Source organism: Gordionus sp. m RMFG-2023, chromosome 3 (assembly GCF_954871325.1).
Source record: "Gordionus sp. m RMFG-2023 chromosome 3, tfGorSpeb1-WG-v2, whole genome shotgun sequence".
NCBI classification, from domain to species: domain Eukaryota; kingdom Metazoa; phylum Nematomorpha; class Gordioida; order Chordodea; family Parachordodidae; genus Gordionus; species Gordionus sp. m RMFG-2023.
In genome coordinates, this window is record NC_088777.1 from 32,999,447 (window position 1) to 33,026,663 (window position 27,217).

The 27,217-nt window shown below is 26.9% G+C and overlaps 3 protein-coding genes across 4 annotated transcripts in view; 2 read left to right on the plus strand and 1 right to left on the minus strand.

Moving 5' to 3' along the window:
* LOC135926907 (uncharacterized) overlaps window positions 1-7,363 on the plus strand; it is a 64,271-nt gene extending 56,908 nt beyond the window's left edge. Inside the window, exons 17-21 of the mRNA XM_065462841.1 lie at window positions 5,395-5,473; window positions 5,524-5,645; window positions 5,850-6,444; window positions 6,850-6,979; window positions 7,138-7,363. Coding sequence (XP_065318913.1) covers window positions 5,395-5,473; window positions 5,524-5,645; window positions 5,850-6,444; window positions 6,850-6,979; window positions 7,138-7,363 — 1,152 coding nt within the window. The remainder of the gene's footprint in view (window positions 1-5,394; window positions 5,474-5,523; window positions 5,646-5,849; window positions 6,445-6,849; window positions 6,980-7,137) is intronic.
* Window positions 7,364-8,217: 854 nt separating this feature from the next.
* LOC135925719 (uncharacterized) lies at window positions 8,218-17,942 on the minus strand. The gene is made up of 4 exons (XM_065461180.1): window positions 17,357-17,942; window positions 17,194-17,302; window positions 11,703-11,968; window positions 8,218-8,449 (listed from the first exon to the last, which is right to left on the minus strand). The coding sequence occupies exons 1-4, from the start codon at window positions 17,840-17,842 to the stop codon at window positions 8,342-8,344; spliced, it is 969 nt and encodes a 322-aa protein (XP_065317252.1). The 5' UTR covers window positions 17,843-17,942; the 3' UTR covers window positions 8,218-8,341.
* A 2,410-nt stretch (window positions 17,943-20,352) lies between these two features.
* Window positions 20,353-27,217, plus strand: part of LOC135927446 (zinc finger MYM-type protein 1-like) — a 279,857-nt gene continuing 272,992 nt past the window's right edge. The window contains exons 1-5 of one of the 2 annotated variants that reach the window (XM_065463421.1): window positions 20,353-20,382; window positions 20,440-21,172; window positions 21,219-21,508; window positions 21,552-21,701; window positions 21,746-22,050. In XM_065463421.1, the coding sequence (XP_065319493.1) occupies window positions 20,475-21,172; window positions 21,219-21,508; window positions 21,552-21,701; window positions 21,746-21,777 (1,170 nt within the window). In that variant the 5' untranslated portion in view covers window positions 20,353-20,382; window positions 20,440-20,474 and the 3' untranslated portion in view covers window positions 21,778-22,050. Of the gene's footprint in view, window positions 20,383-20,439; window positions 21,173-21,218; window positions 21,509-21,551; window positions 21,702-21,745; window positions 22,051-27,217 lie in introns of those variants that run through there. The other variant, XM_065463422.1, reaches the window with a different exon arrangement.

Here is a 27,217-nt window from a genome sequence, read left to right on the forward strand (position 1 = left end):
TTCCTTCTTCCCAGACATCTAGTTTTACAAGGACCAATCTGATAATAGCGGGTGAATTATTGCTGATAATATATATTCAATTGAAATTAAATCCTATCAAAATATGAATTGTGAACAACACTTCAACTGTATACCTTTTATCTTTGTCTTGCAGAGTTGCATTAATAAGTGGCTTACAAAATGAAATTATTTAAAGCCATTTTTTAAATAATATAAAGTTATCGTGGGAGTGAGATTTTCCAAATGCATATTTTTCTTCTCTCTCTAAAATCCTATAAAATAATATATATAGTCATACAATATTTATTTATGAACGATTTGTCATTATCTAAAAATCTATGTAATTTGGATTTATCATAAGATTCTTCAAATTGTGGTCATTCTTTTTAATAAGACTATATTAATTTCACGGAGTTATAGAAAAAGTTCCATCTTGCCAAAAACAGTTTAATCAGATATCCCTTTTCCCTTAAAAATGGCTGCACAGTTTGGAGGATGCCCATGTTTATTCAATTGAGGTTAAAATATTCGAGATGGAACACATTTTACACTTATAAAGTGTAAACTTTGTACTCTCAGTTTTCTTCAATGGTGTAAAAAATGTTTCATATTAAAGCCAAGGCAGGCTTTACTCATCTTTATATGAAGAAAATATACAAATGACATAGTATTTATTCGTTATAAAATAACTAATAAGAATATAAATTTATATACATTCATTGATTCAATATTGAATAGATTAACAATCCTGATTGAAAATTTAAAAAAAATGAAGGAATTTGGTGGTTGATGTAAATTGAAAACTCGGTTTTTAAAAAATAAATAAAAGTAATTTTACAATACGATAAAATAAGTTTTTTCCATATAAGAAAAATTTGAAGTAACGTTTTGCGTTACCTACTCAAAAAAAAGAAATGCGTTACTCGTTACCTCTAGAAGGAGGTTACAAATAGCGTTCCTCAAAAAAAGTAATGACGTTACTGTACAATACTACTATTTATAAATGTTCCTTTTTTCCCAAAAATATCTTTTATATTGTGTATCCCAAAATAATAAAAAGTAAAAATAAAACTAAAACTAAATTCAATGCTAACGCCGTATTTAAAATGATTTTACAGCTTTAATCCGGAACATGTTAAACGTTTTACCCATAACAACTTCCTTAAGACGATATATATATATTACACAAATTGTTATTGCGTGACTTTTAGTTATACTTAGACCTGTGCGCCGCCGGCAATTTTATTCAAGCCGAAACAGCCGCAGATTGATATCAGCGTTAGCCAGCTCGCCGCCAATTTTTTTTATGGCAGCGGCGTGTATAATTTTTAGAATGCTGTTTAATTGTATTTATATATTAAATTATTATTTAAATTTGAATATTAACATTAATAAAATTAAGAATTATATTCTGCTATATATAATAGAATAATGTATATCATTTACATTCATTCCTACATCATAATTCATTTACACAAACAATACATATTAATTATTTTTATGGACTTGCACGTTTTAAACCACCCAATATACAAAGAAATAACAACTCTCTCTACTAATCTTAAATCAATTTATGCCTGTAAGTACTTTGGAAATCTTATTTTGAAGAATGAAAATAAGAAAAGCACAATAATGCCTGATTATATTTATTGTGAACCTTGCTTAAAATTGGGTAAAAAAGATGAGGAAGATTCGGATAAACATAATCTATTTTATCGATATTCTCATTAAAAAATTAGAGAAATTATTTCAGCCCTTAGATATCGAGTAGATTTGGAATGTGAAATTGAGGCTGAACATCGTAAATGTCTGCATTCAATTTATGAGACAGGTAATATCTTGGATATAGATAATTCTGATGCATACCTTGATGACCATTTTGATATGTCTCATGAATCAGATAATAGAAATGGCATCAACTAATCTAATTAATAAAAAACTTTAAAATTAAATTGCCCTACCCGCTGGACAAGCATATTAATTATGCTAGAAAGTGTACACAGTGTAAACAAAATTTCTATAATGTTCTAAATAAAATAGGGAAACAATCTTTAAAACTCTTTAATAATGAATGAGATATGATTGACGAGCTTTAAGTGGTATTGAATTCTCGAGAGTCGGTGCAATTTCTTTCCTCCCAAAAGCGATAGACAATAAACTTAGGGTTATTATTTAGCAGTGTAATAGAAACTCTACAAAGCAATAGTTGCTTAAAAGAAAATATGAAAAAAAATCTTGACCATAGGTTTCTCATTACTGAGCTTCAAATTATTTTATATTTTTATTAATAAAATTATAATTAAAATATTAGATATTAGCGACTCTATTTGATCCCAGATTTCAAAATCTTAAAATTGTTTCAGAATATTTAAATTCGAATTTTATGACATCATTGCAATTTTTAATTATACAGTTAAAACGTTTAGAGCATGTTAGAAATGCACAGAATGAGATTCAAGTTGAAGATAATGGGCAAGCATCCAGTTCTTATACAGCTAAAATAGCTCGTAAACATTCCCTTACGTCATATTTTGTTCAGCCAACATAATATCCCAGAAGAGGATACACATTAATCTTTTGGAAGAAAAAGCAACGGGAACTTTCTAGTCTTGCTAATTTAGCTATAAAGGTTCTTTGTATACCTGTAACCAGTATACCCAGCGAAAGATTTTTTTCCATTGCTGGTTTAATACTCAATGTAAAAAGGACTTCTTTATGTCCCATGAATCTTAATTACTATTTATTCATGACAATTATAATTTTGCTGAATCAGAATTCTGATTTATTATATTTCATACTTTATATTTTGCTTGCACTCCAAATTTATATTTTAATTTGTTATAATAAAAATCAATAGAATATTAATAATATGTGTTGTTCATGTGACTCTGATCTGAGTAAAAATGCAATTCCATAGTCTATTTCTGAGAATGAGAAAATACATAAATTTAAATTGGAGTGAGACAGGAAATAATTTAAGAAATCAATTAAACGATGTTAACAATGTGTTAGAAAAGAGCGCCCAAATAAATTATAAAAAATGTAATACTTTGATTTATAAATTAAAATATTTTAAATAAATATCGCACCGCCGAACGCCGATGAAAAAATTAAAAAATAACGCCACCGTCGATTGAGACATGCGTACAGATCTAGTTATACTATAAACCTCCGATAAATTTTATTTTATAGGCTAAACTTTAAACATGCATGTAAAATTTTAAATTATGAGCCTTAATATATTTTGCTAAAAACAAATTAAACTAAAAGGTAATTTTTATCACTTTTTGTGTAAAAATGTTTTTTGGAAAATATGTCAACTTTTTCAAAAGATGAACTTAGGTAATAATAGATATAAGAATACCTCTTCACATCAAAATGAAGGTCTTTATGCTCAAGGGTTAAAAATTCATTCTCGCTAACACTGTTACCCCGTCCGTCAATCGTTTTACCCCGGTTTCCCCTACCCTATTGAATATTAATAAGTCTTTGATCCTAGAGTTTGTTAATACAATATGGTTCTCTAAATAAAAATATTGTGCATAACGAAATATTGATTTTCATTAAACCATAAATGGTTGAAAAATTTAATATGTGCAAGTCTAAACCCATTTTTATATAGTCATCAGCGTCCGCCTGGTATATATCAGATAGTGGTTCAATTCCAGCTATATCCATTTTTAGGATCAAATTTCTTCGTTGAAATTGAAAAATTAAACGTAGAATTCCTCTTCGTTAAAATCAATCAGATCATATATTGGCTACCTCTATATTTTAGGAGAATAGGCTTATATATTCCCAAATTTTTATTTCAACCAAATTAAAATTATTTATGCAGTATGGCTATTCCAGTCGGTCATAGTTTAGCACTAATCTCCTTACAATATTCACAGCTTAAATATAGGTCAATTTTTAATTGAAGGCTAAAGATTCACGCAATTTATATTACTTTACAAGGTGAGACTTGGAAAAGTTGGGCATCTAGCCGATTTAATGAGCATTTTGAAGTCATTATAAAGGTGACGACTTTGTGATTGTTATTAAAAAAAAATTAAAAAATAGATGTATATAGTCATATCACACGGTAAGCGGAAAATAATTCTCTGGAAAAAAAATCCCCATTAATAATTCTTAGAAAATAATTCCCCGATATTGATTTTCTTAAAATTTTAAACATTTTATTTGAGGATTTTTATTTCGTGGATATATTTATAGGGAATTTCTTCTTCTATTTTATAAATTTTGTTATTTTTAATATCTTAAAATGGGATTTTTTTTCTATATTTATCAGGAAACTATACTCAGGGAAAATTTACAGGGAAATAAAATAAAAAAACGAAAAACAAAGGTAAAATAAAGATTTCGGAAACTTCATTTTAAAAGAAATCTATCATGCAATATTAAATTTTTTTTAAGTCTCCATAAAAAATCAGATCTTGAACATCAAAAAATAATTCAATTCTAGAGCTTTCTACATATAACGTATTCGCTCTCATGGAAACAAGTCTTCCGACCTTCTTGTTTTTTGAAATCCAATTTCGAGATTTTGAAGAAATATTTTCAATGTAATTTAGTAATTGAATTTACCTTTTTTCTGAATTTTTTTTAAAAATCATCCTTATTAACACGAATACTATCATTAATTAAAATAGTGATAACACTATTAGAATTAAAATATATATTATCAAAATTATCGAGGCTATGATTTGAAGCTCTTCTAATTCCATAAAATAAACCAGGGAAAATTAAAAATTTATAAATTGATAAAAAAAATTAATTGGGAGTGATTTCAAAAAGTCATTTACTTAAATTTAAGAAACTGTGAACTCAAAAATAACTTATAAAGATTAATTGTCCTGAAATCATCAATATCATTTAAGGCTAAGAAGTTCTTCAAATTCCATAAAATTAAAAATTTGAAACTTATTAATGCAAAAATTTAATTCTGACATTCTCAAAAAGTTAATGTAAGGTATATAAATTAAATTTATAACCGTGAAATCGAAAATAACCTTATTTTGAATATTCTGGATCACGTTGTTTCTTTTCATTTCAAATACAAACTAGTTAGCAATTATAATCTATAATTAATGCGAAAAATATCCTTAAAACATTTTTTATATATAAATTCAAGCATGTCATAAAAATATAAGGCTTAAATCTGGATAATTAATTTTTTTTTATTAATTTGAAATTTATGAGGAAAATATATTTTTTTTAAATTAAAATCGTGTTACTTTTTTATTATAATAAAAACAATATAAAAAATGGGAAAACTTGTCACACTTCACAATATTTTAAATATATGATATCATATTTTCAATCATTAACCAATCAAATATAAGTTAGAAAAATTTTGTCTTCAAATTTAAATTAATTCAATCCATTTTACAGGCACCTCAACTATTTCAAAATTCCGGTAATTATCTAGCACCTATGTCATATCAAATGCACTTAAGAAATAACTTTAGAGGTAAATAGGGTATAATGTAGATTTTTTATTTATATCTAAATATTTATTAGATTTAAGAACGTCAGAGCTTTATAAGGAAACGGGAGAAGGACTCTACAACATGGCTGGTCATACTTTGAGTTTATCTGAATACGATTTATTGAATAATAAAATCAATCATAAGATGATTCAAGTGACAAGATTTAAAATTCCTATGTTCATTAAGAAACTTTCCAATTATATTAAATAAAAATTTATCTGATAAGTACTATTATAGTTTAAATATGTGAAAAATATTTCCCTCGTCCTTTTTTACTTATTAGATTTCTTTAAAAATATAATTTTTTATCGTTATCATTCAAAAATAGCTTTTTTATCATGAAATATATATATATAGCAAAATAATCTAAAGAAACAACTATCTACTCCTCAAATATCCATAGAGACCACAAACTTTATAAAGACCTCCCAACCAACTTTACCTAATATAATTTATGAAACTCCTTACAATAATAAACATATTAAACAAATGATAGTCAATGATAAAAATCATATTTCACCTGTTGGACATGAATTAAAAATACTTAGATGTAATGGTCAGTTGAATATAGACGCACGCACATCTTTTAAAAATAAAAGTCTAGAAAATATCCACAAACAGCAACACCTTTTGTTAGTAGCTAACAATGCCTCAAGCTTAGCAATGTCCCCTACCAATAAAAATGCGACTTCTTTTGATAATAAAAGTAGTGAAGAGACAATGGAAGAAGGAAAGAATAATATAAATGGGAAACAAATTTATGGTAAAAGCAATAAGTCAAGGGAAATGGCCGAGGTGGATGGAAATGATGATTTATCTAACAGTAAAATGGCTCACCAAGAATTAGATAAGAGGGCAACTTTGTTTAGCGAATTGAAGTTTAAACTCAAGAAAAGAGAAGTTATAATTAATGATGATATTGCTCAAACCCCAGAGCCAATATACGATAAAAGTAATAATATATGTATGCTAGCATTTCATATCTACAATAAAATTTCTGAAGGCTAATTTTTAAAAATATTTAATCGTATATTAAATTAAATTAGACAAAATTGAACAGATATTTGGGGACGAATAGAAATGTCCTGGATAAAAGTATCTCGGACCAAAAAAAGTGTAAAAAAGCACTTCAATTTTCAAAAAGATTTAAAGGGTAACATTTTAAAATTACGCCATTTTTAAGCATTTGATCAAATTAAAATATTTTTGTCGATGTCTTCCTATTCATGGGGTGTATTATTACGAGTCTTTTTGTCCAGGACATTTTTGTCAGTGATTCAATAATTGTGAGTGGTAGAATCTAAGAATGTGTTAATTTTATATAAATAATTTAATTTTGAATTACATAAAAATATAGCTAAATATAAGAAAATGGGTCATATGATGGATAATTCAAAAAAACTTAATTTACTCAAGAAAGATCATATGAACGATAAAATACCTTCGATGCCCCCCATTCCCCCTCCACTCCCGCCTGCTAATAAAACGTAAATAACATTAAATTTGCACAATGGGTAATTAATAATATAGCAACGGTATAGTGGTTTTTTGATTTAGATGGCTACCACTTTTATATTTTTTTAAAATATTTTTTATCCTTTAGTTTCAATTTTATGATCTAAAATTTTAATTATACTTTTCAAAGACTCAGATTGACGAGCACAAATAATGACAAAATCCAAGATCTCGCAATTAAAGAGAACACCGAAATTGAAATAAAAGATTCTAAAATTATTAAGAACATTCGTTATGATAATCAAATAACACAAGCTAAAACGCCTATAATGCAACCCGCAAATGTTAAAAATATTACCCCAAATAAGCGTTTTAGCCTATTTTCTTCAAGTAAAACGTCCAAATTACGACTTTGAAAAAATATAGATAAATAATAAACATTCATATTTTACATAAACTATATAAGTACACGGAATCTAAATAAAAATACATCGTCACGATGAATTGAATTAGTTATGAATTACTTAATTTATATTATAAGTTTTAAAACTGATAGATTTATATGTATGAATTAACATCCTCTAAATAGTTAATATCTATTCATATATATTTAGTAAAATAAAAATTTTAGTGAGGGCCTCCTTTGATAGTATTTTTGTCCATTTTGGTCAAAACGGGCGACATCATTATTAATACGGATTTTTATGCAGGAATTTATTCTATTTATGCATTTAATTAATATATCAGAATAATTCCAAGTAATATTTTTAAACAATTAAGATATAATTTTAATTTACAACTATTAAATGGACCAATCAGAAAAGTGGACGAATTTACAATCAAGTGACTACGATTATAGTTAGGCAAATCAAATTTTAATCATAACAGCTGTTTTGCAAAAATTTCAAAAATGAAAACACTAGTTAAACTTAATTGCTATTCAAAAATACATTTAAAAATGAGTAATAATCCCATATTAATCCGAATTATGATATTTCGCAACAACAATTACATAATGATGATAAAAAAGAAGACAGAATAAATCATAAACAACCAATAAATAAATTAATCCCTCCTATTTATCAATATTTCCTGTTGGAACCATTTTAGACATACTGGATGTTATGCATACTGCACCAAAATTTAAAAAATATTGTTGTATTTGCAATAATTCAATTAATTAATGCTATTTAATTATAATTTACCTTAAATTCGGGGCTTATAACTATGATAACAATACAAATAATGTGTATTTATTTATCTATTGGAAACATATTTACATTAATATAATTTACTTGTTAGGTTATAAAAAAAATAATGTGTAAATTATAAAATAGATAGTTTTTATAGTATATTTACATAATCGAAAATTAATTTAATAATAATCTTAGGTATTAATGAGATAGGACTTCTAATTTTTGGATCAATTTTGTCAATCTTTTTCTCAAATAAAGTACTTTGCATTCTTGTTTTTTAATATCCTCATCTAAAGCTTCATAAGGCTATATTATCATAATAATGAAAAAATATATTGAGTTTTTAAAGCATTATTTATTATATTATCAGAATTATCCAATCCCCATGCATCAGGAGCGAAACCAACCACCCCCCCCCCCATAGCAAATTTGACTGTTTTCATAAATATCATTTAAAGCTAATAAAATTTTTATCACCCCCCTTCCTCCCAGTCAAAATTTTGCAAATATTTGAATAACAATTTTCCAACATAAAACTTAATTTTTTTTTAAAAAAAATTTCATTTCCTTGTGAGTATATTTTTTAAAATTCAATTTTTTATTAAAATTCATATGCAAATATGATAAAATATTATTATTTAAAAATTAACATTATAATATAGAGAATATAATAAAATATGTCATATATCAGTTTAAGTTAAAAAAAAGATTGTTCCTTTTATTAATTTATTATTATGAAATTATTTATAAAAAAAATATAAATTAAACTATTTTTGTTACATTATCTGCCATAAGAAAAGGATTTTAAAATATCTAACAAGTTATATTCGGCCTGTGTTGTCGGCTCGATTTACACAATCTTTAAAAACGGTTAACTCAAAATTTTGTCCAAAAGTAAATTACTCAAGTTTATTTATTTTGCCCACAATATGGCAGAAAGGTTAGGACTTCTATTGGCGAAATTTCGAGGCTTAGGTAATATTATTTTGGCCAAAATCTTGATGTAGCCTTTATAAAAATCAGCCAAATGGAGGTGTTATACAACACTACACATTCATCCATAAACAAAATATTTTTAATGATATTATTAACTTTTGGAGAATAGAATTAACAAAATATATTATATCATTCGTGAAAATTTTTTTAAAGAAAATACTGATATTTTTATAACATTGGTTCAAGATAGATGGTTAATAAAAATCAATATAAATATCGGATCGGTTTTTTAGTAATATCGGAAAAAATCGGATCGGATTGGTGAAAAATTTGTGGATTGGCACAGTCTTCCATTAAATAAATATTATTTGTTATATATTTTTTTCGGTACAAATAAAGCAAATAGGCCGTGTCCTGGTTTGACATTACTTAACAGCCAGCAATATAGCTACGATTAAATGCCTAAAAAAGATAAAAAAACGAAAAGAACAAAACTAAAAAAATACAATAAATAATAATGCCACTAAATACTATAAAAAAATCAAAATATGGTGTCCTAGCCTAAAAGTTCTGTCAATGTTAAACAGCATTAAGTATCAAGATTATGTCGAACCAGAGCACAGCCATATGCTATAAATCTAAATATCCTCCTTCTTAGGCTGTTTAACAGACGAATGTTTAGAAATAAGTGGCCTAACCTTTATTTCCTATTTCTTTTAATTTTATATTTCATAAGTTAATTATAAATGCAAAATATCTAAAATGACAATATTGATTAATGTTATTAAGTAACTAGTTATATTTTTATGAAAAATAATTGTAAATAGTTACTACTTTTTTTATATGTTAAATAATATTATATTATGTTTTTATGATGATTTTCCCAAATTAAAATTACTGTTTATTAAATATTAGTGTAGGAAAGCTTATTTTGGAAGAAAAACTAGCATACCTTTAAACACATCAAAATAAAATTTATTAAGCTCAAATTTTTATGAAAAATAAATACTATAATATAACATTTATTTGGTATATTTTTACACAGCTCAATTATTTCTTTATTTAAATTGTGTTTTCATTTAATTTATTTTTATTTTAAATAATGAAATATTATATTAAGAAAAATTATTGGCCCTATAAAGTAACATGTAATGTAACTAGAATGGTGACTAGTTACTTTTCAAGAGTATTGCATAATATATATACTACATAAACATTCTTATTTTTGGTATCACAATAGGGTTAGCTAATAAAAATCTATTTGAATTAAATCAAAGTAGTTTGTTAAATTCAAGGTTGTGAGCCCTCTTTCTAAAAAGGATTCTGGTTCAGTAAAATGTCTCTGAATCCTGGGGGTCAGGGGTTGCAGTCTAGAAAAATAAGACTTATAAAATTTATTTTACTATATTTAGCATTTACCATAAAAATAATTTTATCATAATTGCAATAATATAATTTAAAAAATAATATTCTATTTGTTTTAAGAGAATCATCATGATTATTCCAAAATCTAGTTGTTAAAATTAAAAGATGGATTTTAGTGTTTTAACTTTCATTGTGCATTGCAACTTTTAATATGTACTTGATATTGGTATTTGAATTTAATTGCTAAGATAACTAGTTTTCCTAACGATTCCTAAATTTGGAATACACTCCATATGATGAAAATACTCTACTGAAGCTTTGATTGTTTATGAATTAAATGCTCCAGCTAACCACTATCATTTATTTTTATTTCTGAAAACATAATTTTATTAAACGGGTTAGATCTAGCTTGAAATTTTATCATGATTTAAAATATTATAATGTTGATTTTCAGGATGGTGGATTATAAAAGCAACCATATAATAATAATTAAATAATAAAGTAATCTAATTTAGATATAATTAATCTTTTTTTAATTTTGTCTAATAACCTAACAATTTAAAAATGATTAGATTGCTAGATTGTTAAAAAGCCTGATATTAAGATTTTAGCAATAATAAATTTATGTAAACCTTAAGATTTTGCTAAAATCTCGAGATCTACAAAATATTTTTTTGGCTAAAATCTACGCGAAACTAGCTTTTTAACAAGCCTAAATATAAATCATAAAATAAAAACAATTAAAAATATCGGATCGGGATTTTCAATATCGGCACAACCCTAATTTAATGTATAAGTTTTTCTTTCTTTTAAATAGGGTGCCCTAGTTCAAAATCTGATAAGCCTGGGCTAAACAGTGGCATAATGTTGACTAAATATCTAATTTTTTTATGAGGTTAATTATCATATATAAACATTGATGTTTAATATTTAAAGTATAGGCCAATACGATACTAATGACTAGCGTGAGTATCTGTGCAATACTTATAACAACTAGCCTACCTTAGCAAACTAATGTTCAACAATAAACTCCACTATTACTCTCAACTTAGAAACATTAGCTTACAAAATCAAATTTCAAGCTGGAACCCAAAAAAATTCAAATAAAATTTTTTAATATGTTCCTTCTTACAAACCCAATTAGAGTTTTTCTTAAGTATCTAAATTTTACCTTGTTTTTAAATTTATAGTTAAAAAATTTACGTTTTAGCTGAATATATATTTTTTTCTTAATCAAATTAACAAATATTAAATAAACTTCGATAAGTGGCTGATTTGAGTCGACAAAAGAGAGACATGCCAAAGTAGTGTCTGCTTTAATTGTTTCATAACCATTCATATTTCCATCGATATTTAATTCATGTTTTTTTTTGGTCATAACGTGCTGATATATTTTCCTTTGGCCTACCACTGGTAAAAATTTCCAAGTGTTCATGTGAAGATGAGAAGATATATCTCGAAATAAAGAAGAATCTTGGCTACCTATTTCATCCTTGAAAGAAGTTTGAATGGAAGGTAATATGGCTTTTGTATAATATAAAAAATCTTGATTAAAGAAAATCATTTAAGTCGCTAGTAGGTAAAAACGAATGCTCGGCACGCTTAAATTTAGTTTTTGAACACCTAAAATAATTTATATATTTAGAAAACACCTTTTTTAAGAAGGGACATGATCAAATAAAAAAATTGAGTTTTTACTACATTGATTTATGAGAAAGTGGCAGAAAAATCTTCATATAATACTGTTTAAACAAGTAATGATTATTATGAACCAGAATTGAAGATGCCAAATTAATTTATTAAAATATATAGTTAATCAAATCATTTTAAAATAACATAAATAAACAAAACGTAAAAATATAAAATCAAATTAAAAAATTATAAAAGTTTTGCTTTCTTCTATTATTACATTTTCGATTTTACTAGTTATACTACTAAAATTGCATACCATCAATAATTATTTTAGATAATTGTCATTTAATTTGCTTACAACATTTCAATTATCTTTACAAATTTTATATTCAAATTAACGGTTTTTTTTAAATTATAATTAACTTTTTATTTTCAATACATGTATTCGACAATTACATTTCCATTATAATTTATAGAAAAATATTTTTAATTACATGTATACTTTATTTTATATTGCCTTAAATACTAGGAGTGATTTTTATAATTATTTTTCTTTGGTATTGTTTTTCGTAATATTGATTGGTTTCCGGCTATAACTATAATAGGTCATTAGGCTCGTTAACCACACTTTTAACGTTAGAGAATGGGAAAAGTCTATCCGGGTGTCATTTTTGAATTAAGTCAATTGTTGTCGAACTCAATCAAAATAAGAGAATTAAGTTATAATAGATTTTATTAATAAATTTCCAAATATAAGAATTATTAAATAAGAAAAAATTACAAATTGTTTAGCTTTTCGCGGTATTTATACATTAATTTCGATTTTCTAATTTGAATAACTTTTCGCTATAAATATATTAATAATAAACATAATTTAATCATTATGGCCAGGGTTGGCAAGTCGGTCAATTGACCGGTCAAATTCAATTATTCGGAGGAGTATTTGACCAAGTCCAATATACTAAAAACTTAAGGTATTAAAAAAAATATGATTTAAAAAAGAAAAAAACGATATAAATACATGTGATCACAATGCTGCTTATTTATTGGGTCCCCAATATAAAGGGAAGTATCTCACTAGTTAATGAAGCATTTGGTATAATACAAGAATTAGATATTTTACAAGGTGGTGAAAATATTTCAAATGATAGCATAAATTTCAGAAGTAAAAGCGGCATGTTTAATAGCAAATTGTATGAAAAGCAATAACCTTCATAAGAAGCAATCAGACTCCGGCCATAGGTTAGTAGAATGAGCTTTACCCACCATGCCCATTAAGATAGAAATTTTACAAACAATTCTTAGTTCTACTTCTCTTCAGAAAGATTGATCGATTTGGGTTAATATTCATAGACAGAAATCGATTAAAGATCTATTAAGAAAATGATAATATTGAATATGAATCAGAACCAGGGACCCGAACCGTTATTTATACCGGTTCAAAATTTCCGATCCGATATAAAATGGCGTCTTTAACAAAAATAAAATGTTATAAAATTTAAAAAAAAAGTTATATCTAAAATCATTTCTTTTTATATAAAATCGAAATCCATTTTATGTATATTTTTTTTGCGCATTCTGTTTATAAAAGTGTGCGATAATCTCTTCAGAATCTGTTTTTAGTGAAGCTGGTGATATTGATAGTTACCATCGCCGCAGGCTGACCTCTGATAAATTGGAAATATTGGTATTTCTAAAAAGAAATCTTCGATATATTAATGTTAAATATTATTTTAAAATTTCAAATTTTATAATATAATTGTTTATTACTTATTATATATAGATTATTGTTATTACTTATATAAAAGTGATTTAACAATAAAAATATTTTATATACTTTTAGAATTGCAATTGAATTGAATATAAACTATAACTGATTATTATAATATATTTAAATGACATAAGTTATGGTATAGCTATATTATAGGATGTTATACTAATAAAAAGTATATTAAAAATTAAAACCATTGGTATCTTTACAAAATACAAAATTAGATATGATATCGGATCGGTAATATTCGATATCAATTTAATATCGAATATTGGATCCGATCGACCTCCAAAAGGTGATATAGGTACACCCCTAGTTCAAATTGGCTACGGTTCAGTATGTAAAAAATTATAATGGTTATGTTTTGGTTACGGTTCTTAAGAAAAATTTATAAAGGTTCGGTTCGGTTCAGCTAATTGTAAAGGTTTATAATAATTCATTACGGTTAGAAGTTTATTTTTATTGAAGAACACCATCGTCTAATTTATTTTTATTATAAGCATCTCGTTTCAAAATAACTCATTTTTAAATATAATTGAACGTATAAGTAACATATTCTCTAATGTAAATGGATTCATATTTGTTCGTTGGGACGATAACACAAATTTTTGCCCCGAAAAGGCTCTTTCTACAGAAACTTGTTGCGGGATCTCCATTACTATAAGAGCAAGTTTATAATCCTGGATATTCAAATTTTTTCGATTTCTAAAATATAAAAACTGAAACAGTTTAATCTTTTTTTATAAAGGTTCTTTTTACTACTATAAAAAAATAATTATATCTGTTTGGTTACGGTTCAGATATTTATAACGGTTTATAATGGTTTAACGGTTTGTTACAGTTCACTGTGGGCCCCTGAACAGAACAAGTCTCGCCATAAAGAAACATTAGTTATTGAATGACAATGAATTTAAAAATATTATAAAATTAATATTATGAAAACTTTAGAAACATTTATTTGAATTAGACAATAAATGACCGGTCAAATTTGGTCAAATGATCCAGCTCCCACTCCTCAATGTTTTTAAAAAAATGTAGGGCCACTGCTATAGCGTCGCTCCTTAACAACTCTGAAATTAATTTTTATCTGGCTTGTTAGTCGATCCTTTTAAAAAGATCGAATCCCGATCACGATCTTTTGAAAAAAAGAGGATCGAAATCCAGGATCGACCTTTTCTTATTTAAATTTCTGATCAATGCAAAATTAACTAATATAGAAAATAAATAAATATGTTATAAATTTATTGTTATAGTATAATATAATTATAACCATTAGAATATATTTATTTATAATTAAATTAGCCTTTAATAATAAAATTTTTTCTAAATTATCATCATTTAAACAACCACGTTTTTCATTAAGTACATGTTTAGCTTTATTAAACACAGGAGCGCTTGATGGTAAATGTGTGTTAAATTCAATAAATGTTTTTTTAATTAACATAATTATTAAATATTCACTGAATCATCATTAGAATAAAAAAAATAATGGAAAGAGCATTTTGTGACGAGTTTTTCCCAAAAAAGGTATCGATCCATGCATTCATTTGAAGGATCTGCATATGGTTGACCCTGTATATTTTCTAAATGGGCAATTAACCTTTCTTTTAGCAACAAATTTGTGGCAGATTAATAAAAACCCAATTGAGCTTAAATTTTGGGTGAATTATTGATGCCAATACTGTCATCATATAGTGAAGGAAATCTATAATTTTTATTATATGCATATTGTTATGATCTTCACAAATAATAAATATTGTATTTTTAAAAGAATTAATTACTTCTAAATGACTCTTTAGGTTTGAACTGCTAATCTTTGAAGAAGATATTTTGTTTTTGCATAAAGAGCATTTTGCATAGAACATTGTATGGTTATTTCCATCTATTTCACATAAAGTAAAATACTTACGTAAATTATGAAATGGTAAAAGATTCTCATTCTCACTTATATCTGCTGTCACATCAATAGAAGTAGATGTATCATCTTCTAAATCTATAATGGAGGACATTATTGAAACCTAGAATTTATATTATAATATAATTAATAAATAAATATAACTTATTCTTACAAAAAATTTGGGAAATTGTTGAAATATAAAATCTGGTGGAATGGTGGTTGATAAAATATGATGTGATAGATATTTTTTTTAAAATAATATTTAAATTTAATTTTCAAAATTTTTATTTTATATATTGCTTTTTAAGTAAAAAAAATAATAATTTTCAAAATTTTTATTTTATATTTTGCTTTTTAAGTAAAAAAAATAATTTTTAAAAGGATCAGGATCGAATATTTTAAAAAATGATTCGATCACGATCCACAATTTAAGGTCAGGATCTTAAATCCGATTGACAAATTTAGGATCGAATCCAGGGTAGGTGATCTTTTGATTCTATCCTTTAACAACTCTGATTTTTATAATTACTCAAAATAAAAAATATATGTTATATGGTGTCTAGTTTCTATAAATAAAATTAAATATTTTTATTTTACATAAAAAATTCATAATAAATGAGTTAAGATATTTTTAAAAAAATTTCCAAGGCCCAACCTGATCTGGCCCAAATTTTTTTTTAAATATTAAAACCCATTTTAAAAAAAAATAGGCCCAGTCCAAAGCCCACTGGGGCTGGGCCTACTTTTGCAGATCTCTACTAAACATATATTTATGATAGGTCTATACCCTTTAGTATAGCTGTCCAACTATATACACCTACAGGGTGTTGTATCCACAAGACTTTAGTTGAAAAATAGTATGAATTTAAAAATTGGGGTGTATCTCAAAAATTTAATAAAAATTAAAATCGAGGTAAGCATTATAGCAATCAAATAGTTAGAAAATCATAAAATAAAGCATTTAATATTTATGCATTGCTCATGTTTTCAATTTCTCTTTAATTACTAATATAATAATTTACAAAATTATAAAAAATAACAATATTTTAACATTTCTGAGCCAGGCAAAGATCAAGCAGAAAAAAATTTCCAAAATAGACCAACCTTTAAAATAATTTTTTTTTAATGCTAGGCCAGGCCTAAAATTTTGACCTGTGTAGGTATCTAATAAATATATCAGTAAAGTAATAAATTTTTGCTTATTTCAATCAAATATATCTATGAAAATAATATAGTGTATATAATATATATGAATTTTAAAATAATATTTTATCAATAATCTCTCTTCTTTTAAAAAAAAAACTCTGGTTACAAGGCATAAAATTTGACTTCTTGGATATTGGTATGTCTAGTTGTAGAAGAATCAAACTAAATACCTATTATTGTATACTTATTGGATAAAAAAATAATGCATAAAATGCATTTATATAAGAACTTTTTATATTTTACCTTTTATTTTATTTGATATGTGATAAGATGATGGTGGTATCTTATATGGCTCACCATTCTTGTGTATAATAGAGTTAAAAGTCCCTTGTGTTCTTTTAATCCACAATAACTAAATTAAAATGAATAAAAATATTTAGAAGATCAAAGATTTATAATTTTAAACTTGTTTTGGTTTATCTTTGATAGATTTTGTATTTATTTTATAATCACTAAGATTTTCAGTATTTGCATGATTTGTGATCTTAGTTACAGGTTGTTTAAAAATAGAAGCAGTTCTTCTGATAGGTGGGATCAAACTAAGACCTAAATTAAGAGTATCTGTCAAAAATGGAGGAAATGGGTAGTCTAATTTGTTGTTTGTACTATAACTAGCATTTTTGTTAATATTATTAAGGGTTAAATTTGTGAAGGGTGGCATAGGAAATGGCATAGAATTCGCTTTAAAATAATTGTGGGAATTCACAGAAGATTCAAATAATATTTTATTTTTGTTAATATTTTGATGCTGATTAAATGTTGGTGAAGAAATTGACATACTTCCACTTTTGGCAGTGTAATAATGATCAATATTTTTGTTGTGTATTTGTTTTAGTAGTTTCCCTGAATCATGAATAGGAGAATCGTTGGTATAAGTATTCATGGTAGACATCTAATCTAAATACTAATATAATCAGTAAAACAAATCAAACTCTTTTATATTATTGAAATATACGTGATATAGAACGTTTTCGCCCTCTAGTTCAACCAGCGTCTACATGGCTGGGGGGGGGGGGGGTAGGAGACAAATGCCTCCAAAATATATTAGCATTTTTTGGGGTAGGTATCGATTTTAAGGGGTTGATAACCAGCGTCTACATGGCCGGGGGGGGGGGGGGGGGTAGGAGACAAATGCCTCCAAAATATATTAGCATTTTTGGGGGTAGGTATCGATTTTAAGGGGTTGATATTAATTTTTTGGGGGTAGGCATTATTTTTTTGGGGGTAGGTATTGATTTTTGGTGGGTAATTTTTGATTTGAATTATAATCTTTTTTTAATCCATTAATTGATACGATTATGATGGTTATCGTTTGATTTTCTGAAAAATGTCAATTAAAGTAAAGATATTTGTCAATTAATAAATAATATAAATTTTCTTTGTCAACGATTTTCATTTAGCATTTTATCAAGTTAATATTTACACATTTCCTATTTGGTACTTTTCTTAGAGGTTAATATATTTATATTATGTTTTTTAATAAATTTATAGATATTAGCAGGATAAATTTTAGGTAATTTTTTGAGTCATGCATAAAAACATATATCAGCAAGCAAAGAATAATAAAAAACATAATATGTAAAAAATTATATTATAATAATTATTTCTTTCTAGATGCCAAGTAACAAAACCATATTTAAAGTTAAGTGCAATATTAAAAATTGCAAAACTTCTAAAATAAGAAGTGACAAGATACATGAACATTATAAACATAAACATCCTCATGTCAAGCCAGCTGATATGAAATTTACAAAGGTAGCCATCAAAAGAGATAATAATAATTGGGTATCTTTAAATTGTGATATTCCATATAATATCACAAATGGAGTTGAAACCCAGTTGCAAAAAAAGACAATAACATCTTACTTCCAAAAAGTAATATTTTTATTTATTATTGTAACTATAAATTTGTGAATTAATAGAAACTGATATAAAATTTTACCAGAATAATATTAATATTAAAGTAGTCAGGGTATAGAGAAAATAAATTATATATATTATTATTTAATGTTTTTTAACTGTTTATCACACTATTTTTATATCTATATATACTTTATAAAGTTCAATTTAACAATATGTTTAATAAGTTAATAATAATAATTTAAAACCAAAGTATTAAAAAAACTTATTAAGTTAATATAATGTAGTAAAATAAGGTAATGTTAATTTCTAGGAATTTTTAAATTTAAATCTTTTCATCTTTAATTGAATTAAGACTTCAAATTCTTTTACTTTTTTTAAATATAAATCTTATAAAATATGATTTGGAATCAACTATTTTCAAAATGTTATCTGTGTGAGTTTCATCCCCTTTATTTACATTATGTGTTATATTAGGTATGTTTATTATCATTGTTTTATTTAGCTATTAGAATTTCTTTAGATAATATACTTTCATCATGAATTTCACAATTTTATTTATACTTAATATTGTTTTTATTTTTATAGTCATTATAATATTGTTTTATGATTTCTTCATGTGATCGCAGTTTTATATTAATCTGCATCTATCATGCCTATGAATCTTTCAAGTATATTTTAAAAATGTTTTTACATGATCTAACAAAGTCATATTGATGTTTATGATTATTGCGTTCAAAATATGTGAATTCCCTTTGTATTCTACATTCACTTGTGCTTTACCTATTACTTGTATCATCTTTCCATTGTAACCTGATAACTTTATGTTGGACTTCATAATATTTTTAATACCTGTTTTCTCAATCATGTATTCATGTAGAATTAAAACATTTATTAAAAACTTAATTATAATGTAGTTAAAAAAAATTATCATTTGCCTAAAAATTTATTAAAAATATAGTTATCATAAGGAAAGAAATTAAACTCCTCTTTATTTATAGAAAATCTCAGTTATTGAAGATTCACAAATTGTATTATCTCCTCATCCAATCCCCAGTTCCAGTGAGGTGTTTACTTTGTATTATTATTTAGGATGACAAATATTTTGATAAATTTCATAATTGCTGTAGGCCCTTGTCAGCCATGTACAAATAAATTTCAATATCCTGTTACTAACAAGAGGTTTTAAATAATATTTATTTTCATTAATTTTTACCCATCCATTATTTCTATACCAATATATTTTTTTTTACTTTTTAAACAGGAGCATGAATATAACCTATTATAGAAAGGTTAATATAGATGGTTCCCTCAACCCCAGAAATTGGCTATCTTATAGCACTACTTTAGACAAAGTCTTTTGTCTATATTGTATTATGTTTGGTGGCCCTAAGTCCAATACTTTTTGGACTCAACATGGGGTAAATAATTGGAAAAACATAAAGCGTGACTTAGAGAGACACGAATCATCTTCTCTTCATAAAGATTGTGAATATGCAAACATGACTTGGCTTGCAAATCGCATTCAAGATCATTTGCTATCAAATAAGCTTGATATAATCATGGAAAATCGTAATATAGTTCATAATATTATCAATGCCATTATGTACCTTATAAAATGTAATATAGCCTTTTAGGGTTCTAATTCGAATGAAGGTAATTTTATGTGTCTCATAAAATTAATGGCAAAAACGGTTCCAACTTTACGTGCATACATGGATAACAACGAAAAATTGCGGAGAAAAAAATCAGATAAAATTTCGAGACCTTATATAAATTTACTGTCATATGGCCACGTGAAAAAAATAACTGAAATTATTAAGATAAAAATAACAAAAAGCATTATTCAAACAATTAAAGAGAATCGTGCCTATAGCATCATATTAGATGGAACATATGATGTGTCTAAAAAAGAATGCATAGCTTTGCTTGTACGGTATATAGAAGATGATCTGCATCCATATCCTGTAGAAAGGATCATACATGTTTTTACAACATCAGAAACCACTGGGGAAAATATAAAGAAACATATTTTTTCTAAGTTTAATGATCTTGGTCTTCCTCTTGATTATTTGGTTGGACAAAGTATGGATGGTGCAGGGAATATGAGAGGAGTATACAAAGGAATGCAGGCTTTAATATTGAAAGAGGCTCCAAAAGCCATCTATATTTGGTGCCATGCACATCGGCTAAATTTAGTAGTTGCTCATGTTTGTGGATGCAAAATTGAAATGAAAAAGGCAATGGGAATATTAGATGAGTTATATAATTTTATGAATGGAGTTAGACGTCAAGGTGTGTTTGTTAAATATCAAATGAGAAAGTCCAAGAAATCTCTTAAAAGAATTAAAAACACAACAAGGTAAATAAAATATTTTTAATGAAACTTGAAACTTTTATATTTTCAGAAATTGGTCATCATCCTACAAATCTGTAGAAATCTTTTTAGATGTTTATGAACATATTTTAGCATCATTAGTTGAATTAAAAGATTCTAATGACCCAAGCACCTCTTCCATTGCCGATGGGTTATTATCAAGAATTAAAGATGAAAATTTTATATTAAGTCTTTTTATTTTGAAAGAAATATTGAAATGTACACATGAGGCTTGTATTGAAATGCAGGCAGTTGGTAATGATTTGGCTTTGGTAACCAAATTAATACAACATACAAAAAATAAATTACAAAAACTAAAAGGTTAATATTAGTTACTATTTCTATAAATAATTTTAAAATATAGCTAATGGAGACAATATATTTTTAAAATTACATTCCTTATCTAATAGTTTTTTGAAAAAGAATAATGTAATAACTGATTTGTATAATATGAAATCAATATTCAAATTGGATCAAACAGAATTCAATAATTATGTTGAACAAAAAAAAACAAGTTGAATAAATTAAAAAAATTTAAATTATTATTTATTATTATAGATATAGAACGGAAATATTTTTCCCTGTTCTAAATGCAATAATTAATCACCTAAATGATCGATTTAATTATGATTGTTTAAATTTTTTATCACAGATATCCATTTTTACTCCCGCTGGAATTATGGATAATGAAAAAATAGAAGGATGGCAAATATCCGAAATTTGTAATACTTATCAATTGGATGTCCAAAACATTGTTGATGAATATAATGATTTTCGCTCTTTATATTTGGAGTCTCAATCAATCATTTTTTGCGAAGATCTTTTAAAAGTTAAAAAGAATGACGCGTTATATATTGATGAAAGTAATTTATTGATATTTTATTTGTAATTGTATATAATTAAAGGTATTGCAAACGATCAAATTACCAAAGAAAATATAAACAGCGAAATCATGACCAAAATAAAAAAATGGATAAAATTTTCTTTTATATTACCATACCGACTTTTAAATCAATTAAATTCTTATTCAAATTTAAATTTATTATATAAATATTTATTAACCCTTCCTACAACTTCCTGTTCAGCCGAAAGAGCCATGAGTAAAGTAAAAATTAACAAAACTCGAATGCGGAATAAAATTTCGGACCCATTTTTGGGAAATTTACTGTTTATATCCAGCGAAATTGATGTTTTTGAAAAATTTACAATTGATGATATTATAACACAATTTGCTTTAACATCAATAAGGTTATCCAAATTATTAATAAAATAATTAATGTATCTTTTTCACAGCGAATATATAGGCTTTTAAATAATGTATATTTAATTTAACATTTTATAATTTCAATGCAAAATATACTATAATTCATTTTATTCTAATATTTTATATAATAGCTCTATTTACAATACATGTTTTTAATTATGTGGAATCAAGCTAAATATACCTCTTTAAATTTATTCGTCTTATATTTTTTACAATATTTTAGATCTTTTTCATAGAAATATTAATATGTTATCTCATTTAATTCACTTATATATATTTTATGAAAATAAAGTGAATACCAAATTATGAAAAGATTGCATTATTTAAATAAAAGTTCATTATCACTTACAAATTTTTAAATTTTTTTTCCCTAAATAGGCTTGAAAGATTGTAAATAGAATTATGTTGTAAGGTTATAAATGGTGGCAGATAAGATTTTTTAAATAAAATCACTATACCATCGTAGGTCTGTAAATTTCGCGGCCGAAGGCCGCAGGATTTTTTTAGGTGGGTATGGGTAGATTTTGGAGGGGTTTGCCTCCATCAAATTTTCTGCCATGTAGACGCTGGATACAACAGAGCTACGTTAGGTTTTCCTCATAATCCATCTGACTGGACAAATTAAAAAGGGGATAAAAATGAGGAGCCCTTCACACGTTTGTGGGCAAGCCGCACGTACTTGTACGCGTAATAGTCCAAGGACTATTTCTTAAACGTCTGCTGATGAGGAAAGGACAAAATAAGCACAGCCCACACCCATAAGATGCTTATATACATAATAGATTTTAAAGGCAAAGGGGGACCTAACTTTAAGATGAGAAAATTGATAGCAAATAATAGATGAAAGGAAAAGTTCGATACAGAATAAGGAGAGAGAAAAGGGAGCAAAAGTAAAATAAAGAAGATAAAACAAAAGTAAAAATAACCTGTGTCAGGGAGGAGTTTATGAGAGATTCAAATGATTTGATTTGATCTTCAACAGTTTATTTATTGATTTCTTATCTTTATTCAAATAAAAAACTGATTCGTGTTGAGGTTTAAATCCATGATATCCTTCACTGCCCTATAAAACCATAAAGTTTTATATTTCCCATAGACTTTGCCGTTGAATGAGCATAACCAATTTATCGCCTCCAGGACCAGGCTATTATTTGTGTGATTCCGCAGAATGTGTGCAAAAAAGGTAAGACGTTTCTTTTTCAAAGTCACTTGCACTAGAGTGTGACGTGACCTCCGCCAAAGGTTAACATTAAAGATAATGTTGGGGTAAAAAAATGCCATTTATTATCCTAAGACATTTGTTGACGAACACCTGTAATCTCCTGATCTCTGTTTTCGTAATCTACCATATATCACCGCCGTAAAGGAGAATTGGGATGATGGTGGTATTGAAAATACGTAGCCTAGTGTAAACCGATATCTCCCTGGATTTCCACAGTTTGAAATATTTGTAAAAAGCAGCCCTTGCATTATGAATTCTAATTTTTAGTTGTGACAGCTACCCCTATTATCCATGTTTACCCCAAGATATTTATAGGAGGACACCACGTTGACCAACTTTTCCCCAACCATCCAATCAACCAATGGGGGCGCATGAGATGATGGCATAATTACCGTCTTATCGAAGTTTATATCCAATTCAACCTTTAAGCTGAAGGAATTAAGTATCAAGACTAAATTGTGGGCCTCCTCCAAGCTCTTGGCGAACATAATTAAGTCATCTGCATAAAAAATCACCCTATTTTCCAAAAACCATGGCTAATTAAGTCCAAGTTCCAGAAGATTTGCAGCTCCCAGCGAATCAATAATTATTTTATTCATAACTATATTGAACAACAGCGGAGAGACGACACACCCTTGTTTTACTCCTTTTTTAGTTCTAAAGGGGGGAGAAACTTTATTAATAATTTTAAACGAGGCGAAGAGATTACTGTAATGTGTCTTTAGAATCCTAATGATGTTTCCGTCAATGCCACATCCTTCTAGGATTTCCCACAAATAATCATAAATAACACTGTCAAAAGCGCGCTTAAAATCGACGAAGATAAAGTAGAATGGTAATATGTATTTGTCACACTTCTGTATTAATATCTTTAATGCCAATATAGGTTCATTGATATTCCTGTTTGGGCGGTAGGCACAGATGTACTTGGACAGAAGATTAGGCGTGGTCAAAAGAATGCGGTTTTTTAGAAGAATCATGAAAACCTTGGACACGATGGATGTGAGAGCAATAGCTCTGTAATCCTTAAATTTAGCAGGATTAGGGGTTTTGGGGAAGTTATAAAAAATTGTCAAATTCCAGTCAGCTGGCATCTTCCCCGTAACCCAAATCCTATTGAACAACCCCAGCAAGAGCTGAGAAACTTCTGAGGGGGCAGCTTTCAGATGTTCTCCTAAGATGTTATCTGGACCTGGGGATTTATTGTTCCTAAGTTTTTTAATGGCCTTAGTTATTTCCACCACTGAAAAGTTTGCATCAGATGATACTGTGGTACGGCTAGAGGATGGAAATACGACTGGTCTCCTTGAATCAAAGGTTTCCATGTAATGGTCCAACCATAGAGCCCTCTGTTTGTCCGGGTCGGTAATCAATTTATTATTGTCCAGTCTGATTGATGGGAGAGGCTTGAATACTCTTGCACTATAGAAAAGCTTGAGCTTTTTATAGGCATCAAAAGTTCTGTTTTCTCTAATGTCTCTATCAATCTCGAAAGCTTTCTTTGCTATGTAGATCCTCCTGTCCCTCCTAAGGAGTCTATGGATTGTCGTCCATAGGGCACCACGTCTATCAAGCGACCTAAGTTGGTTTGTGTTCAATGTGAAAGCATGCAATAAGTTTCAATATTTTACTCCTAGAGTATAAAAGATTAGAAAACTAATAATAATAATTAATATTTAAGTTAAAATAAAGGGCGTCACTGAAATTTCAAATAAATACTCAAGTGTAGAATATATTTAGAAAAAAGTATCTGTTTTTTTTACTCTATTTATGCATAATTTCTTGGGGCTTCGCCTAACATACCCTCTTTTGAGCTACGACCGACTTTATGTTAATAGATTAGTAGTTTATGGAGGGGGGGGGGGCTAATTTTTTGATCGTTAGCCCACTTTCCAAATTTTGAATTTGTACATATTTTAAATATAATATGTCGATTTTAAATATATCAAATTCATTAATATATAAAATCGTAGCCCCACCCAAGTTTTAAACAATACATCACTGCCATATTTATACCTTTTACTTATAATAATAGCGTATTATAAATGTTGGGGGAGGAGCTAAGTTCCCCATTCAATTCTCTTTATTTTTAGTTGCTTTTCCAAAAATTGAGAAATGGTTTAGAAACTTTTCTAAAAATATTTAATTTTTTTACAAAAGTTTAGTCGTCTATTCCTATAAAAATTTTTAAAAAATACTTTTTATTTTCATATTTCAATATTCCACATGAAAGAGAAGCAAAAAGTTAACATTTTTTTAATATTTTTATTAACTAAAATAAAAATTTTCATTTCTCTCTTATAAAAATTATATAAGCAGTACTTCTGTGTGACAAGTATTACTGTAAAAATATAACAAAAGACGTGCAGCACTTCCGTGTCACAGGCCGTACCGTAAAAAATGTAACATAATCGGAGAGCTTGAAGGTCGATAATAGGGTTTCATGTCAATGCGAAACTTTTATCGCGAAACACTTTTTCACGAAACTTTTATCGCGAATAAATTTTATAGCGAAATTTTTATCGCGAATCCACATTAACAAATACTTTTTCTCGAAGACAATATAGCGAAACTGAAGTATTTTGTGAACGAGTCGTAGACATTATTGTTTAATTTATCGTTTTATTAATATCAAGAAATTATTTTACAAAAAGAAAAATCAGATATATCTAAACTATAAAAAATTCAACATTATTTTAAACATAAAAAAGATTATTAAAGATTTTCAAAATTATTTTACATGAAAAAATAAAGTATATCTAAACTATAAAAAATTCGTCCCTTTTATAGGGAAAATAAAAGGCGCAATTATAAATTAAAATTAAATTGGCGCAAAGTGAAAAAAAGAACGTTTTTGTGGAATCGAGTTGTGTTAGTTTTATCGTACATAATTGGGGACAAAACCTACCCCCCTAAACTTCCCGAAACTCAAAATATACCTTGGGATGCAGGGTGGTCTCCCGGACCCAACGGTCTAACTCATATTTTCGGATCACCTTACTGAGGACTCCTAAAGTAAGAAATCCAGTAAAGTGAGAGAAAACACAAAAGCCATATGTTTTATTTTCACTGTGTTTAATTTAAAACAAAAGAAGGACCAAAAAGAGAAACCTTTTTTTTAACTTTCATTTTATTGTAAACAAAGGAGGGGTATTAAAAAAAACTTTATTTATCTTTAACATAAACAAAAGAGGGGGATTAAAAAACTTTTTCATCTTAACCATAATAAAAGAGGAGGATAAAAAAAAAACTTTTTTTTTCATCTTTAACACTCCTCCCCCCCTAAACAGGCCATGGGGAGGGGATGATCCTGGTCTCGACTAAGCTTCAAAATCCTAGGTTTATTACGAGTTCCGGAAAACGCCCCCACCAAAAAAAACAACCAATTCCCTAGAAAAGTATAACTAAATTATCATTGCAAAACTAATTCACACACAAATACTTTTTCTCGAAGACAATATAGCGAAACAAATATCACGAATTTTTTATAGCGAAACTCTTATCGCGAAATCTTTAAAGCGAATTTCATTAGAGCGAAATTTTT

What these genes read in the sequence shown, in the direction of transcription:
- LOC135925719 (XM_065461180.1), bottom strand. Translation starts at nt 17,842, where the DNA reads ATGTCTACCATGAATACTTATACCAACGATTCTCCTATTCATGATTCA. An exon ending in TCAAAGATAAACCAAAACAA is followed by an intron (nt 17,303 to 17,356) that starts GTTTAAAATTAT and finishes ATTTTAATTTAG; the next exon opens with TTATTGTGGATTAAAAGAAC. An exon ending in CATATCAAATAAAATAAAAG is followed by an intron (nt 11,969 to 17,193) that starts GTAAAATATAAA and finishes ATTATACAAAAG; the next exon opens with CCATATTACCTTCCATTCAA.